Source organism: Periophthalmus magnuspinnatus, chromosome 4, assembly GCF_009829125.3.
Source record: "Periophthalmus magnuspinnatus isolate fPerMag1 chromosome 4, fPerMag1.2.pri, whole genome shotgun sequence".
NCBI classification, from domain to species: domain Eukaryota; kingdom Metazoa; phylum Chordata; class Actinopteri; order Gobiiformes; family Gobiidae; genus Periophthalmus; species Periophthalmus magnuspinnatus.
Genome location: NC_047129.1, coordinates 10,408,654 through 10,425,928, shown reverse-complemented (window position 1 = coordinate 10,425,928; position 17,275 = coordinate 10,408,654). Strand labels below are relative to the sequence as shown.

The window sequence follows — 17,275 nt, the reverse complement described above, 5'->3', positions numbered from 1 at the left end:
TTTGGTCGACAAAAACAAACAACAAAATGTTCTTTTCATATTTAAGAGGCTAATTTATTGACATTTATCTTTTTACACTTTTCCTCAAAACTATTGAATGTGATGAAATATGTAGGTTTACTTGTGCAGACTAAAATCAAACCATTTGAAGTAGTATGTATATTAAGTCCCTGGAAGCTAAATAAATGCATGTATCTTTTCCCATACCAGACCAGATAGATGCTGTATCATTTACCATGTCCTGCCACTAGGTGGAGTAAGACACAAGTGCAAACTCTTAATTATGTTAATGAGGCACTTCCTTCCTGATGCTGTGAGGACATTTCAGTGTGAGGATCACTCCTGTGGGCTCTCCTCTGTATCTGTACCTGACTGGTGCTCTGTTTGTGATTCTACTCACATGGTCCACCTCTGCCAACTGTCTGTTTGTGTCTCAGTCTGTGACCTCTGCTCCACATAGTGTTCACATAGTGTCCACATAATGTCCACATAGTGTACACATAGTGTCCATATAGTGTCCACATAGTGTACTCATAGTGTCCACATAATGTCCACATAGTGTTCACATAGTGTCTACATAGTGTCCGCATAGTTTCCACATAGCGTCTACATAATGTCCACATAGTGTCCAAATTGTGTCTCCATAATGTCCACATAGTGTCCGCATCGTGTCCACATAATGTCCACATAGTGTCCACACAGTGTCCTACAGCAGCACTGCCGTCTTCATTTGCACAGACCTTACCTTTCACCAACTTTAAGGAAAATCAGGGAGTTAGTTTTGTTGATCTATTTAACTTTTCCATTTGTTGTTACATTATGTAAAATCAAAAGTTAGCTTTTCTAATTCTCAAAATTATACATATCAGAAGCAAAAGCATATTATTAAAACAAAATCTTTGCATTTTAAGATTATTATTATCAGATGAAGTCTGTGATGAATGTAGTTGTGCAATTAATAATACTTGACTAATTAGCACATCTGGTTTACATGTACAGGTAATTTATTATGTGCAACAATGCAGACCTAGAACAAATGGGCCTTTCCCCATGTCTGTGGCTCATGTAATCCTGATAAAAGACTGACATTTCAGTGTGTAACTGAACAGTCTATCTTGTTCTTTCCACACCTGCCTCAAGAAGAGCTCTGTTGCTCCCTCCCTTTCTCTGTAGACTTGTTATTTTTCATTTATTTGTGCCCTCGGGTTTTTCAATCTTACATCCATTACTAAGCAAACAAATAAGTTCCGGACCTATGCACCAGACACAAATATAGACATGAGTTATGAGATTGAGCGAAGCCGGGAAAGGCTTTAGTCTGTAATACACAACATCTGCGCCAGACAAGACCGGAGCATCCTGGTTCTGTTGGTCGATTTTGTCCCACATGTGAGGAGCATAACAGGGGGAGTCATAGCAGGTGGGGTGGGCATGAGGAGATGAGAATAAAATGATCATTATTAACTGTTTAAGTGCTGAATGCTAAGATTTATGGGGCCCAAGTCAGAACGGTTGAGGTGTCACCTTGCATTTCCAGAGGCATCTGTCTTGTGGTTTTGGCAGCTTGTTGCGCCTCAGAGTTCAGATGTTTGCATCACACTCTTGACATCTGGCCCCCCTTTTTTACACTTTAAGTACAGTACACCTCTGATCGCTCCCCTTTTCCTCTCCTTAAACCATCTATCCATTGAAACATCTGCTTTTAATTCAGGCTCTGAGCGTCTCTGAAGACTTGAAGGCATTAAACGCTGGCACAAGCACGGTCTCGCTCTGGCACTTACACAGCATTGAGGTGACTTAAAAGGGAGAGGCGAGAATTGTAGAAAATGAAGTGTCACCCAAATAAAAAATCGCCTCAGATTACCACCAATTACACTTAATAATGTGCTGCTCCAGCCCATGTGCTGATCAGATGGAGAGCTGCTGTTGTCTGTGGACACCAGAGAGATTCATCAATGCAGAGTGACAGCAGCAACACTAACATTTAACTGTGTGTCACTTTGGTTTGATCTGTACTTTATAAGCATTATTACACACTAACACTGCCTCAAGTCTTTCTGTAGAGAAGGGATAATCGCTTTGTGTTTGAAGTTGGAATTCAGTGCCAGCAGCACATCTCAAAAGTGAGACAAAGGAACAAGGAAAGATTTAATCTACCTTTGTTTTACCAGTACAAGAAATTGTTATCCATAAGTTTTATTATATTTGCATCATATATAGTTGATGTATAGGACACTTGATCTTTGGATCTTGTAATAATGCTGAATTATTTCAATAATTATTACGATTACAAGCCACTTTTGCTTATTTCTACCATCACATCAATAATCTGTACTTTTTTATTGACAAATGTCTTTTTTTGCAGATATTCAGATTAGATGAGATTTAAACCAGATGATCATCCTGACATTCCACTTTTATTTTATGCAGACTTGGGTCTGACCTTTTGCAGCCATTTGTGGTTTATATTTTTTTTAAATGGTGTGACATTTATTCAAATCTGTTTTTAATCACATTCCAGTGTCCAGACATTTACTTGTATTTACGTACCTTTTGAGGATTATTGTAGTCATGTTATTGGAGCAGTACAACAGAGTCTTAACATTGGGATAATGGCCACGTTTCCGAGGGTTAAATCCTGTTAGATTGGAGACATGTGTCTGCAAAGCTTTATTAGTCAGTTATTAGTCACTGAGGTCAGGGCAGAGTTTTTAGCCAAGGCACAACATTGAACTTGAACATGACTCTCATCATCAGCCCCTCAGGCGGCTCCAATAGGTATACCATTACACTGCAACCTAACTGGCCACCATTCCCACTGGGGAAGTCAGCCAGCATGCAAATCAATGTAATCACCATTACAGCGACCACAACCAGCCTTGCCCTAATTAACTGAATTATCGGGTCTGTGCTGGTTCATTGTTTCTGTCTATTGTCTTTTTCTGGGCCGCCATGGTCGCTATAGCAGCATTAATCAGAGGGAGGAAAAGGACTCAAGTGCTCTTTCCACCCGCGGTCATGATGCGTTTAAGTTTTATGGTTGTGCGCGTTGCGTTCCTGAAGGATTTCAACAAGAAGAAAGTCTATGACAAATGGATGACATCACAGGCAGCATATTGCAGGGTGATTGGAACCTCGTTTTCCGTCACGACCAGAGCCAAAAACTAATCGTACATGTCCAAAAACAGCTTCTCAGATATCTTCGTTTATCCCTTTATAATTACACTCTTGTTTGAGGCATTCGTTTTGCGTTCATATGAAATAGAGCATACTAAGTGTCAAACGACTCATTTAATCACTACATCTCTGGAGCTTCATGAGGTGTTTTTTTCTTTTAGGCTTGAGCAGGTTTATGATATAGCCAACATAGAACCCATCCAGTCTTAGATACAAACTAGGGCTGTGCGATTAATCAAATTTTAATCAAGACAGATTCAGTCAAGTCTAATTGTCAATAATACGCTTGGGTTTTTTTAATCCAGAGGTCCACAGTCAGTTCTGTCAGTGAAACTATGTGGTTTGTAGCGAAGTTCAGATTTTGAGGGAAGTTTACGGTTGAACAGTCAGTCAGTTATTATAAGTCTGTATGGTTTATGTTACAATAAGAAAAAAATATGAATCTAAAACTGAGAAGAATCCATATGCAGAAAAAATGATGAAGGATGGCACACAAAAGGACTCCTATCTAAAAACAAATAAACCAACCAATAATGTGTTATCCAAACCACCGGAAGTACTCCGTAGGTACATTATGATTAGAAAGTTTGATCTCTCTGTGAAGTTTGATTACAGACATTACAGACTTTTAGTAGGTGAAGAAATTAAAATGCACTACCATATTTTGTTCTATATAGAGAATGAATCTGCAGAGAATGAATGTTTCTGGATTGATTGGATTGAAGATACCTCATTTGATCAATTGTTATCATCTGTCACATTTGTTTTTGGAGTTCAAGTGTCACTGTTGCCTGTGACAGCTGTTGTCTGAGGATGAGCCAACACATCTGTATTGTGGCAGCTGTGGCCTGTGGCTCTGCTCTGCCTACTCTCATGGCCCTACAGTGGCATCCTAAATTGTGAATGAATACTTGCATCTGTGAATGTAATGCCACCCTGATCGCTCTCAACCACTTACCATAAGTGGTCACAGTAGTGCACTTGTAAACTAAGTGCCTACAAAATACCAAATCTTAAGCATGTGATAAACATTTTATTTTTACCCAAAAGATATTCCTTAAAATAATCACCTATTTACTTGCCGTGCAACTTTTTATTTTATTGACGTTATTCTGGAAGTAGCTGTGGATGGCACCCTCGTCATTCAGGTTGTATTATTTTGCATGGGGCTTTTGCACAAATCAATCTGAATCTGAATCAGATTTTTCTTAAATTCTCCATTGAAATGAATGGGATTCCCGCTTAACTGGAAGTGCTACCACAAAGAAACCACAGTTTAGTCGCATTTACAGGCAAAAGTGGGCGGGGCAGAATAATGTCAATATCTCTGCCAACATGACGGATCCATCAATATACATTTTGAAACAAAATAGTTCCAATCTAACTAGTTTTAAAAATTAAAGGGTCAAAATCTCTGCTTTCTGAAGGCTACTAACTACAGCCACAAGCGGTCAGTTATTCTTGAACTTGATTCAGGACGATCTGTAATATGCATTCTTATTAACTGGGCATAATGGACATGAAAGTACAAAAACAATTCAGATTACATAATTTACAATTTAATAGGCAATACTACAGAGCAAAATGGACAAAAATGGAAATAAATATTTCTATTTTTGTCCATTTACTTTGATAATGTGTGGACAGGTGAACATAAAACCTTGCACTCCTTCCAATTATCCACACTTTATATCAGCCTGACTGTCTCATGTTACTTTTGTCACTATTTCTGGATGTCTTACATTTCCCCTCTGTCCTCCGTCTCTTGGCCTATGTCTTGATCAAACTCGACTCTAACACACAATGAAAAGTTCAACGCTGAATTACCGTGGCACACATTCAATATAAACTGAATTTACTGTTGGGTCCTGGCCAAGCCACCATATGTAATGGAGGCCGTTACCCTGAGCAGAGCATGACTGATTCTCTTAATGTTGCAAAGCCTTAAACCACTCAAGCACAAATTGTGTAAGGCAAAAGGATCAAGGTCTCTAACACTCATTAAACACACTCTAATAATGCAATAATAATCAATAAAATCAGGTTAAAGGTGATTAATGAATTGTAGATCTTAGAGCTTTGTAGACTATTTATTTTTGTGGCAATAGAGTGGCAGCCAAGTGAATACTTCAGTGTCAGAAAGTTGTGCTGGGAAACAATGCCTGCATTATTGCTCTGTTGTAGAGGCGTGTAATCACTGTCCTGGGATTGACTTGTGCTTTTCCCATTTACAATGTGTTTTTTTCCTGGCAATCGGCCATCTTCTATTCTGAAAAAGAGCAGTTACCATTGTCTTGTTATTAGGAAAAAATGTACCTGAGTGTTTCAGAGAAAGACCAGGTGCATTTGTAACTCAGCGACAAACAGTATTCCTAAACATTTTATGGTGCTACTTTGTTTGTGTTGGTTTTCTCCATTTGGACTGTGAAGGCCAAACTGACACTCATCACACATTACATCATTTTTAAACCAGAGAGACCACTTACATGGACTTTAGCTGGTTCTACAACATCCAAGTTTGTGTCAGAGTAAATACAACAAGTCAAAGAAGCTAGAATTAAAACCCCCATTTCACAGGATTAATTCATTAATTGCAAATATTGATACAAAAAGTGAAAACCTTTGTATCTTTGTGAGATAAACTCAAATGTCAAACCTAAATGCCATGTGAATATGTACTCATTATTGGTGCAGTGGACCCAGAAGTGTTAGAACAGACCTCCTCAGAAGGACAGAGTAGGACTTCAGATGGATCTAGTTTGTGTTCAGTCAGTTCAGATTAGAGCAGGTAAAGAGTGTTTGCTGGAGTATGGAGCCCAGGCTCTAGAGACCTGGTCTAGAATGGCCAGAGTCATTCCGACCGCTGAGCTCAAATGCTCAAATGGACAAAATGCTCAATGACAAGAAGGCAAAGGATGGTCACCACAGGCTGTGGAGGCACAACTTCCAGGACCACCTCTGTGGATCGGAGTATACAGGATCTGCCTTCTGTTTGTAGTGGGAGAGTCTGAGCCAGATTTGCACTTTGGGTATCTGTGGCAAACAAAGTTAGTTTAGCTTTCAATTAGACAAATATGATCTTAAGCAGTGTCTGTCATGTGTCTCACTGGAAGCTTAGACTAATGTCTTGTGGATTCAGGAGGAGCCCTCTAGCCTCCTGTTTATCACATCCCAGGTCTGAGACTGTGAAAGATAGAACTATAGGCCTATAGTTATAGTTAAGTGTTCAGATGATTCATCATCTTACCAAGTTCAGAAGTGGTTTAGCCTCCTCCTCGTCTGTGTCCTCCAACTCAAACATCAGACTCTAAATTACACACTCACATTTAGTTTGCCTGGTTCTTTTGGACATAAAAGTGTGTTAAGTGGTGTGTGATTCACTCACATCTCAACAGGCTCCAGCAGAGCACTAGTCATCTGCTCAGTGGTGACCACTGAGCCCACCCTATGCAGGAGGTCCAGGGCCACTCTAAACTGAGAAACAGACAATGGTATTTATATTGTCACACTGATGGTGCACACTGTTGGTGCAAAAGAAAAGAAAAGTTAAGTTTGGTTTATAGGACGGAAAGTGCTAACATTTCTGCAAGGCACGTACAGATAGGGATGGAGAGCAGTTATCGTCACGACTATCCATTATTTAATATATCCCTAAAAGTGTTCATAGTTATTGTGTACTAACATGTTTGTTGTCCCTGTGTCCCAGTCAATGGCTCGTACTGCCCAGAGAAGGATGGAGGGGATAGCAGGGCTCACTCACTGTTCCCCCAGAGCCTCCAGTGCGACAGGCCTGAGGTGCTGCTGCCCGACGCGCCGCACCCAGACTCCAGGTTAACTGCTTCTTTTAATGCTCATAATATTCACTATTTAGCTTCTCTTTTACTCAAATGTTCTGATGCATATAGTATTACAAACAAAACAGGTTCAATGTGGATTTTATTATCTTTGCTCTGAAACACATTCACATACTGTGCCATGGAAATCTTCGCTTACTGTTTGCTGCGTCTCCTGCGGTCATGTCAAACTGAATAAACCATCAGCCTCTCAGTGAAGAGCTCCTAGACTTATATGTCTCAGTATTTTTAATCAAACAGGAAGTGTAGAACTGAAACAGTGACGCAGAGGGTCCGGCCTGTATTTACAGTGAAGACACAGTGAGTGTCTGCTGGTCCCTCCCTCTGCTCAGCACAGAGACAAAGACATGTCCTTCATGGGACCGAGCAGAGAAAGGAGAGCTCTTCTCACATCACTCAGGGGCTTTGCACAAAATCCATAATGAGCCAACTGACAGCAATGATTATGTAGAAGATCACAGCAACGCATGGAGAAATATGACCGGGGGCTTCCATTCAGTGGAGCAAAGATTCCCACCATAATACACAGTATTGTAGATGGTGACCCCTTTATAAGCTGCAATTATGCCACCAAAACAGTTGACTCCCTGTTTATACCCACATTTAACCCTTCCTGTCATCAAAGCCTGTCAGGCACACAGCAGTGGCCTCTCAGTCTGTCCAGTCATTCTCCTGTACACCACCCCGCATTTTTAAATTGGTCGCTATAGCAATAGATTATTTCCTGTTGCATTGTAACTGTTCAGATGCTGCCTGATATCATATTAGCACGATCAAATTAGCATTAGTATCTGTGTGTTCATTCATAGCCATAACTGTAGTTTTTAAGAGGTGAATGGGAAATGCAGAGGGGGGAGCGGCGGACCCTCTCTTGGTGGGAAGGACCTGCTGTCATGTCTGTCATCAGGCTCAAACTAATGCTGCTCATATTGCTTGTCTCCCTGCACAGATCGTCCTCGGACTTCTCCAGGACTTTGCTGGTGGCCTCTCCCAGTTTGTGCAGAACCAACGGGGTTCACTCCCCTCTCTCTTACCAGATCAAACAAGAGACTTCAGTGGGCTACAACATGGGACCCAATGCATCACAGGCTGGATATCAAAACTTAAAGGAGGATATCATTTTAGGGGCGACAGGCGACAAACTGACCGGGGGCCCACAGGTTAGCTGTAGTGCTAGTAGCATACGTACAGTAAACGCTGTTAGCATTGCTGTGTCAGCAGACACATCACAACCCTTTAATAATGAAGATGGCTCCTCCCCGCTGGCTTTGTCCCCATCGGGCTCCCATCATTCAGCGCGGCGACTGGGTCCTAACAGGCTGAAGAGGCACTGCCTGTCCCTGGCCTCGCAGTCCGCAGCCACAGCGTCTCCTGCAGCAGCCGCCACCGCCATCGACGACCCAAACATCTGCTCCTCACAAATGTCCATGGTCTCCTGCAACGGCTTCCAGCTCTCACCAAGCCCCAGCACAGGCTTCTCCTCCACATCTCCTCCCACTGCATCCTGCTCCCACGACACCCTGTGCAAGCCCCCACCTCAGCGAAGCCCCCAGCCCGCACCGGGACAGGACAGGTGCCAACTGTCATCCCCTGCCTCCTGTTTGCTGTCCTCTTCCTCCTCCTCAGTGTCGTCAGTGGACCTTGAGGGCCAGACTCTGTGTGAGGAGCATAGCTCCATGCATCTGGGGCGGGGGGCAGCAGGTGCAGAGGGGAGTGCAGATGGACTGGGGCTGCTCCTGAGTGGGTCGGTGTTGCCTGGGACACTACATTCAGAGAGTGAAGCTCTTATGGAGGTGTCCCACAGGTCAGGGGCTGCTCTGAAGCAGGAACCACTGGACGATTTCACTCCCAGCGAAGACGAGCTCTTTCAGCACCACTATCATCAGCATCATGTAAATGGGCGAATTGGGCACCCCCCTCGTCCTGCCATGCCACCCCCTTACCACCTGCACCAGTACGTGGGGCCGAGCCCTGGGGGGCTACACCATCAGAGCCAACAAACTGCACCAGCCTCCTCCATGGGACATAAAGCAGCCCCCACAGCCCCTCCTGGGTCCCACAGACAGGCAGACCGTGAGGATTTAACCATCGGAGCTATTAGTGACAAGCAGGTGTGTCGCTGGATCGACTGCAGCGCTGCCTATGAACAGCAGGAGGAGCTTGTCCGGCACATTGAGAAGGTGCACATCGATCAAAGAAAAGGAGAGGACTTCACCTGTTTCTGGGCCGGCTGCATCCGCCGCTACAAACCCTTCAACGCTCGCTACAAGCTGCTCATTCACATGAGGGTGCACTCCGGAGAGAAGCCCAACAAGTGCATGGTGAGTCATAAGCATCATAGTACTTGTGACACCAGTGCATTCACACAAATTCACAATATATCTGTGTGTCTCACAAGAAACATGATGTCAGGCCTGCACTAGTGAACAGGCTGTCACCACAAAACCTTTCTTAGCTTTGCTGTTATGATAGTAGATTGTATTTTTAGTGGAAATTGCAGAGAAGATGTCAGCTGCCCTGCCATGCCAGTTTTAATACATTTGAGGTTGTATTTGTTACAGGTAAGTCTCCAATTGCACAAGTCAACACACTAATCACTGTCAAGCTGTCATTCCCTTGCGTCCTCCAGAAAGTGGAAAAAGCCCCCGAACCTCAAGAATGATTTTGTCCAAATACACAATTAGTCCACAATTTGTGTAGGGCCAAGCCATGTTTATTTTCATGAGCACTGTGTTTTTGGAGAAGGGATTCAGATCATGAAAAGCCAACACATATGGTTAAAATAACTAAACAATGCCTACACTTGATCCTTTTAAATGGGAGCTTTAAATGTTTAGCTGTCCCACAAGTATTAAGTGAATTGGCTTCATATCCAAGCCAAACAGTCAGAGAAATGTAGTAGTCTGGATAGTTGAGCCACAGAGGGATAGCCAACAACGTTTGCAAGTCTTGCTCAATTCACAGTTTTACCAAAAGCTTCTGTCAGAAACTGTGCTCCTCTATTTCAGGATCTATTCCAAAACTTAGCTATAAAAAAACGAGTCTGCAATCCTTCCCCAGAACTTGCTTTATCTCAAATGTGTAAGAAGTAAACCATCTTTCACAAGTTTCTTTGGTAAATACATTAGACAAAATACCTTGAAAATGTACTTTAAAATATGATTTAATTGTGATGCAAAAAATAATAGATGCTTTTTTAACTGCTAGTGGTCTGTTGGCTGGCCGCAGTACTGTGCTATGGTCATATTTAGTTGAATTGTGACGGCCAAAACACTGGTGAATGTTTACCTCTTCTCTACTTGGTTTACTGTAGGTGCATGAATGAGTTATTGTTTCATATTTATGTTTTTTGGAGATGTTTACCATATGTGAGTTTTGAACAATTTGGGCTCAGTGTGGATGCACCGCTGCACTCTGTGAATGAAAGGGCCTGTACAATTCGGCTCCAGGCACTAAAATCCCCTCACCCTGATTTTCGGCACACAGAGGCACATAATAATAATAATAATAATAATAATAATAATAATAATAATAATAATAATAATAATAATAATAATAATAATAATATTGTTTCCAGTAAAGACTAACATAGAAGGTATTGATCTGTTATACTGTATGATAGGTTACACAGTTCCACATTTGACAGAACGTAAACAAAAAAGTGAATGGTTTTCGGACTTAGGTCAACACTCATCAGGCATTGACTGCATGTCGATGTGTGAATTTAAAGATTGGAAGGCCAGAGAAAATATCCTCACTATGTTCTCATATTTGTAGTGACTTGATGTTTGTGCCTATCAGATATTTTTATATTTTTGCTTAAGGATTCCGTTAGAAAAGAGGGAGTGTAGTTGTGATGTAATTAGGAAAAAATCTTTGCTTTGTTTTATTTGTAACTATTCAGTATTCATTGGAAGTCTCAGAGTTTGTTCCTTTGGTCTTAGTAATTTCTTTATGTGTTTAAAGGATATTTAGGCTTCTGCTTTATTGGACAGGACAGTATCGCATGAAATAGGGGTGAAGAGTGGGGAGGACAAAATAGTTGTAACTGGGAATCTTGCTAAATATTGTAAGTCTAATGTTTACCCACCCTATTTAATGCGTGTTTGAATGTATTTTATGGCATAGCTCATATGCCTTTTTCAAGAGACATCCAAAAGCGTCCAAGAATGTGAGTAATTCTTATGGAGGAAACCAATGAGACAGAACCACAGAATGACCAGGACTAATCCTTTATTTTGGTTCTAGCAGCAGATTCCGCCGGTCGCTCCGAAGCACGACTCCCCTTGTGTCCAAACATAATATATCTCTCCTCTGTCCCTCGCCTTCTTTCTGCCCTTATATCCGATACTTTATATCTTTTTCATACAGCTGCGTTGAATTTGCTCCACACTGCTTCTTGGCAGGAATAAGTCATTATCACAAAGAAGTCGTAGTCGGAGCTCCACATGTGCCTGTCACTGCCTAATATTTTAAGAAATACGTTACATTAAAAAGGCACTTGTTAAACATGTAAGCATCTTGGTTAGAAGTTATTTATATGGTTGTTGGTTCCTTTTCCAATTAAAATGGGCCCTAGGCTGTTGTGTCGGGCAGGCGAGCACTGAGGGACACAGGCAAAAAGGAAACAACTTAATCTCGCTGCAATATCCTGTTGTGTTTCATGCTTAATTCACTTGTTGTTTTAGTTTATTACATTTTTGCTGGTGTCTGCTTAAATATTAAAAATATATCCAGTGAGTGTATCCCTGACATGGTCCCAGACTTTGATATTATTCTGTTTTCTCAGAGGTCGCTCCAGTGGATTTGATGTGTCTGTAGGCTGTGAGCGCTGAAGGTCAGAACATCTCGTGTAGTGTGTGCGTGGAAAGCTTTACTTGACTCAGGCTGCTGTGCATTGCTTTATTGGCTTTCTGTTAAATCACTTATTTTTGGCAACAACTCCAAGTTTACATTATAGGGAAAAGCAATTCATAAAACGGTGATTTGGGAGTTATGGTGCACTGGAGATAACATTCATATTTTAAACTAGAAAATAACTATATAAATAGACATATTTTGTTGCACTTTTTTTACATGATACATTTACCTACATAACTCACTTACTGATGAAGGATTAACAGATTTATAAATTACTAATACTGTACAATTTTCTTTGGCCGTACACGCAAAAAAAAAACAAAAAAAAAAAACGTTAGCTAATTATAAAAATAAAACTGATAATAATGAAGTGCCTCCTCTTTGTTTGCGAATTAAAAAAGACAGGATTGGGCTGCGTCCAAACTCTCTCAGCACAGACACCCAAAGACCCACCATCACTGACACTCAATCAAAACACTTGTTGAAGGAAAGTTGGATGACTACTATTTCTGGAAAAAATGTGTATCATGGAATTTCCTCTTCAGTGTGAAACCAGCAAACATATATATTTAGATTTACTAGACTGCTTTTTGGAAGAGAGTGCCGACATCCCTTAGCTGCAGACAGCGAGACTTAGTGAGTCAAAAACACTGCGTGTAAATGGAGTCTTTTGTGAGAAATCAGCACAGACATGGAGGAGATGAAACAGGGAGTGCCATTAGCTAATTAAAAGTGAGGTAGGGCACATGACCCGAGTTTTCCTCTGAATGCGCCTGAAACTGGAGCTGTCTGGGCTCTGTGCGACCGCCGACTGACGTTGATATTAATGTGTTCGTACCTGCGCCAGCCTCCAGGCCCTGAAGCCTGTCTAAAGCACTTACAAGCCACAAACAGAGACCATCAATTAACACACAAATACCTGTTTAAGGGTTCATTTGATAGTACTTGTTACACTGAGGTTTGCAATGATTTTTTAAAGCTTTTTCAGACAAGTCAAAATGTGTGCTACGTAGAAAAATATTGTCATTTCAGATAAGTATTGTTTTAGTAGAAAACAACAGGTAAATTGTAAACCCCAAAATTACTTTTTGGTTCTCAAGAACTTACGTGATCACAACACATCGTTTAGGCTTTGTGTTGGCCTCAGTGTTGTGATATTCTGACAATTTGCTCTTTTCACTCTTTTCACTCAAACCTCATTTCACACTTACTCCCCCATCCAATAAAGTCAAGGACAAAAAGCAAAAAGTCTTTAATTTTTTTTTTTTCTTTGAATGTTGTTAACATCAATCTAAGTTGATCCTATAGTAAGTCTATCTTTACAAGCCTCATAATCTTCTGTCTTTCCCAGGTCTTTTTGCAGCAATAGTGCCGTGGTCATGCTAATGCTAACACAATGCTATCCATATGTCATATTTGTATGATGAAACTGCTGTTGGACGGGCCCTGCAGCTGTTGTTTTGGCATCCAAATGAAAGGCCTGGATGGATGGGTCTTGCTTGTTTTCCTTGTTGAGCAGATCAGGCCAACTCCTTGTCAGCCTGTAAAAGTTTTCCAGTCAATCTTTTGTACTAATGTATTGCAGTGCTCTGCTGCCATTAAACCATCCCAAATCTCATCTGTTCACTCTCTCCCACGCAACATTTAATCATCAAACATTACAACCAAGGATTATTCTGCCCCAATTAAAATAGATAATAAATGAGAAGCACATGAAGAAAACAGACAAGTATCGCCTTGGTTGCGGTTGATTACTTCACTACATCACAAAAGTAAACTCATAAACAAATGTATTTTCTGACGTCTTGTTGTTTCAAATTTCTTCAATAGTTCCCTAGTACAGATGAGCATAATACATGTAAATGTACAATAAGCAGTCTGGTGTGATTGCAAAAGGGAGAAAATTATAACATTTTTATAGATCAAATTTGTCAAAAATAATAACAACTGCATTATAGGTCTATATGTTATTTCAACAACTCCACTGCAGAACCCACCACAAGTTCAAATGCCTGACTTACTTTGCGTCTGATAAGCAGGTATCAAAGCAGCAGGGTTTTCTACATGAGATACAGTCTAACTTCATTTGTCAGGAATGTCGTATTTTGAGTTTCCCCATTTCCCTTACGTTTAATCACGCTTCGCTATCGGAAACCTGACGACCCAGGGCTGCGGTTCTTATACATTGCACAGAGATTGTGTCATTATTGTTTCCCATCCAAAACCTTAATCAGTTTAACCTTTTCTACTGAGGCAGATCCATTTACAAATACGTAAAGAAAGGGCTCTCCCTCCATCATGTGCAGGGGCAGAGGGGCAGGTTGTGCTCTGGAGATAAGCCAGATTAACAGAAGAAGGATGGTCAGGGTTAGACATTCTTCAATTTATGCACCATAAACTCTAAGTTATTAATAGACTCTGGATCTGGAAAAGTGGATATCCCCACACTAATCCATTCAAGCTGCATGACTCAAATACATTGTATATCATAATCCATGACTCCAAGATAAGCAGAAAATTGCTGAGAGAAAATACCCCCATGGACCAATGTTTTAACTGACTGTAGGAAATGCAGTGTTTTGAATTGTAACCAAAAGTATTCTTATGCAATTACTTTTTTTATTAATTGCATTTGTGAGTGAGTTTTGTTCTTAACCTGTCCAAGAAAGTAAGAAAAGTGTTTTTGTTGTTGGTGGTTCAGATCCAAGATATTTGAAGAGCCCATTCATGTCCAAACATAGTAACTCCTGCCACAAGAGGTCAGTCAAGAAGAAACATTTAACCTTGAAATATATGTACTATGTTTTGGAATCAGGTATTACCCTGAAATAAGTAAGCAATTAAGAGCGACAGTTATTTTGTAACTTGACAGACTAAGATCTATATATTGAAAATGTGGGGTTTTTTTTGTTGTTTTTTTTCACCATTAATATTTTAAAATCAAAATTGGGTTCGCTCAGCATATTTTTAATATGTCGTGAAGCATTAACATTTGAAAGATGACTGCAAAATAAAAACAAAGGGAAAAAAAAGAATATATATTGCACATATATTGTATTGCACCATTCAGCCTTCTATTTTTTTTTACATTGTCATCATCCATTAAAACACTGTATCACCAACACTGTGTTATATACAGTATGTTGTCATTGCACACTGTCCACTGTACCTGTGATCAAACCTTGTCTTGTTTTATACTTCCATAACATAGGTGGACAAAATGTGTGTGAGATCCTACAGATGTTTATTTTTACTGCAGAGCTGTATCACGTCTCTCGAACACTGTCCACTGCTCACCGCTGTCACATCTTCCACTCCACTAGCAAAACAAGTCCAACATTTACACAGCTCTTGAACGCCACAGGCCACAAAGAGCACTCCTCCACCCAGCCTGCCAGTCTCGCCTCCACCTAGAGCTAATATATAAGAGAAACTGAGCCGCTACTGTGCAAAATAAACACCAAGAGAAGTATGGAGAAATTATGTAGCGAAAGACATGTTTACGCTTGGGGTGTCAAATTTAAATTATGCGCCGCGGTGTGCTGTGGTTTGGGTGCCTGATTTAATTTAATGTTTGAGAAAAGACGTGAAAGTTGGAGCGAGCAAAACCAGTCCAAACCAAACCAGGCAATGAGTGTAGCCCATGATGTCACCCCAAAAGACTCATGAATTCATCATGAAGCATTATGCATTAGTCATGTGGAATGTATTGAATTTAAGCCACATTTGGATCATTTGCTGAATCTTCTGTCAACAAACAATATCCAGTATTGGGTCCAGGTTGTGTGAGGCTTTCCAACATTTGTGTGTGTTTATAGTGTCAAAGCCTCCATTTGGTTTGTGGATGGACAGTTCAAAGTGAGAGAGTGATGACTGATAGACTGACCAGTCCAAATCAACTTTGAGAATGCAGTTTGCTTAATGCTTTGCTTAATTAATTCAATTACAAACACACACTCTTACTCTGAGTAGGGTCAGCTCTCCACAGATCTTACCTGTAGCTTGGCCTGGAGGCATCACCTATTTGTCTCTATGAAGATAGATAAATTCATAAAGCAATATAAAAAGTAAATGGTCACATTTTTATATACCTCATATACCTTCAGTGCACTCAAAGCACTTTACATGAAGGAACCAAAGACAACGACAGTTTTCATCGGTGGGAGCTGGAATCACACCACCAACTTGTGGAACAGTGGATCTGACCACTGATGTTTACATTGAGAGCAGGATTCGCGCCGCCAACCTTCGGATCGGTGTGCAGTGAACTCTACTAACTGAGCTACTAATGCCAATCTACACCACATAAACAGGTGTCGAACCCTCCACCAGAAAAGTTACTTAGCGCACCTTTAGTAGTATATAAAGTATTTACAAAAATGTTGCCAATAGACTTTATTATACAGGACAGTCATAAGCATTAAGGGAGTTAAAAAGTAGCAACAAACATTTTGCAAGAAGAGACATTTCACAATATTAAAAAAAAAAGAAGCCTATCAAACAAATCATTTGTATTTATTTTGAGTCATTGAAGGTATTCTTGGGTTTCAGCATGATAGAAAAAGAGCACTGTTGCCATAGTAACAAAATAAAAGTCACCATGTAAACAGGAAGTTGAAACCCGTGAATATATAGCATGGTAAAACTAATGATTTAATGATCGTAATACACACCAACTTGTGACATTTTGTCTCTGGCCTAAAATGACCCAACACTTTCAGATGATTAAAGCGCATAGTTAACAGCTTTGTTCACACCTCAGTAAGACTTATGTACTGCACTGTCTATTTAAACAAGACCTTACCAAACCACATCTAGACTAATGAATGATGATTACAGCGGGCAGGCAAATTACACAAAGGTTTGCGGTCTCATTTGAGGACTTTTAAGGACATGTTACAGACTCTTATTGTCCTGTTTATGATTGTGTAACTTAGCAGATCTGGCAACACAGAGCCTGATATTTAAGATGGGATTTACCTCTCCCCCGTTGTGTTTTACACCCCAGTGATGTCTAACTGTCTCCAGAAAAAGCCTGCTAACTTTTTGTTTTCCCTTTAAAAACATCTGGTTCACATTGCGTCTGTTCAGCTCTGAATCACTTTAACATCGATGTAAAAAGGTTTATGCTGGGCTCAGGAGCAGATTGCTTTAGTTATTCCAGTAGAATTACAGTAGAAGCAAGAAGCCTGTAAGTCCATGCATATCCCGTTTGCTTTTCTTTGTTCTCACAGCTTCTCATAACTGGTGAAACTGGTCTGTGTCACTGCAGAGAAAACAAACCCAACCTCAGCACTCACACTATGGCAACTGACGAGAAATATATGTTCATTTGTTGACACTAAGACTTGTAAAGGAAATATGCCAGTGGAACATTTGGCATA

General features: G+C 40.6%; 1 protein-coding gene across 1 annotated transcript in view; it reads left to right on the top strand.

Moving 5' to 3' along the window:
* LOC117369493 (zinc finger protein GLIS1) overlaps positions 1-17,275 on the top strand; it is a 57,905-nt gene that overhangs the window by 13,415 nt on the left and 27,215 nt on the right. Inside the window, exons 3-4 of the mRNA XM_055221044.1 lie at positions 6,884-7,007; positions 7,981-9,352. Coding sequence (XP_055077019.1) covers positions 6,884-7,007; positions 7,981-9,352 — 1,496 coding nt within the window. The remainder of the gene's footprint in view (positions 1-6,883; positions 7,008-7,980; positions 9,353-17,275) is intronic.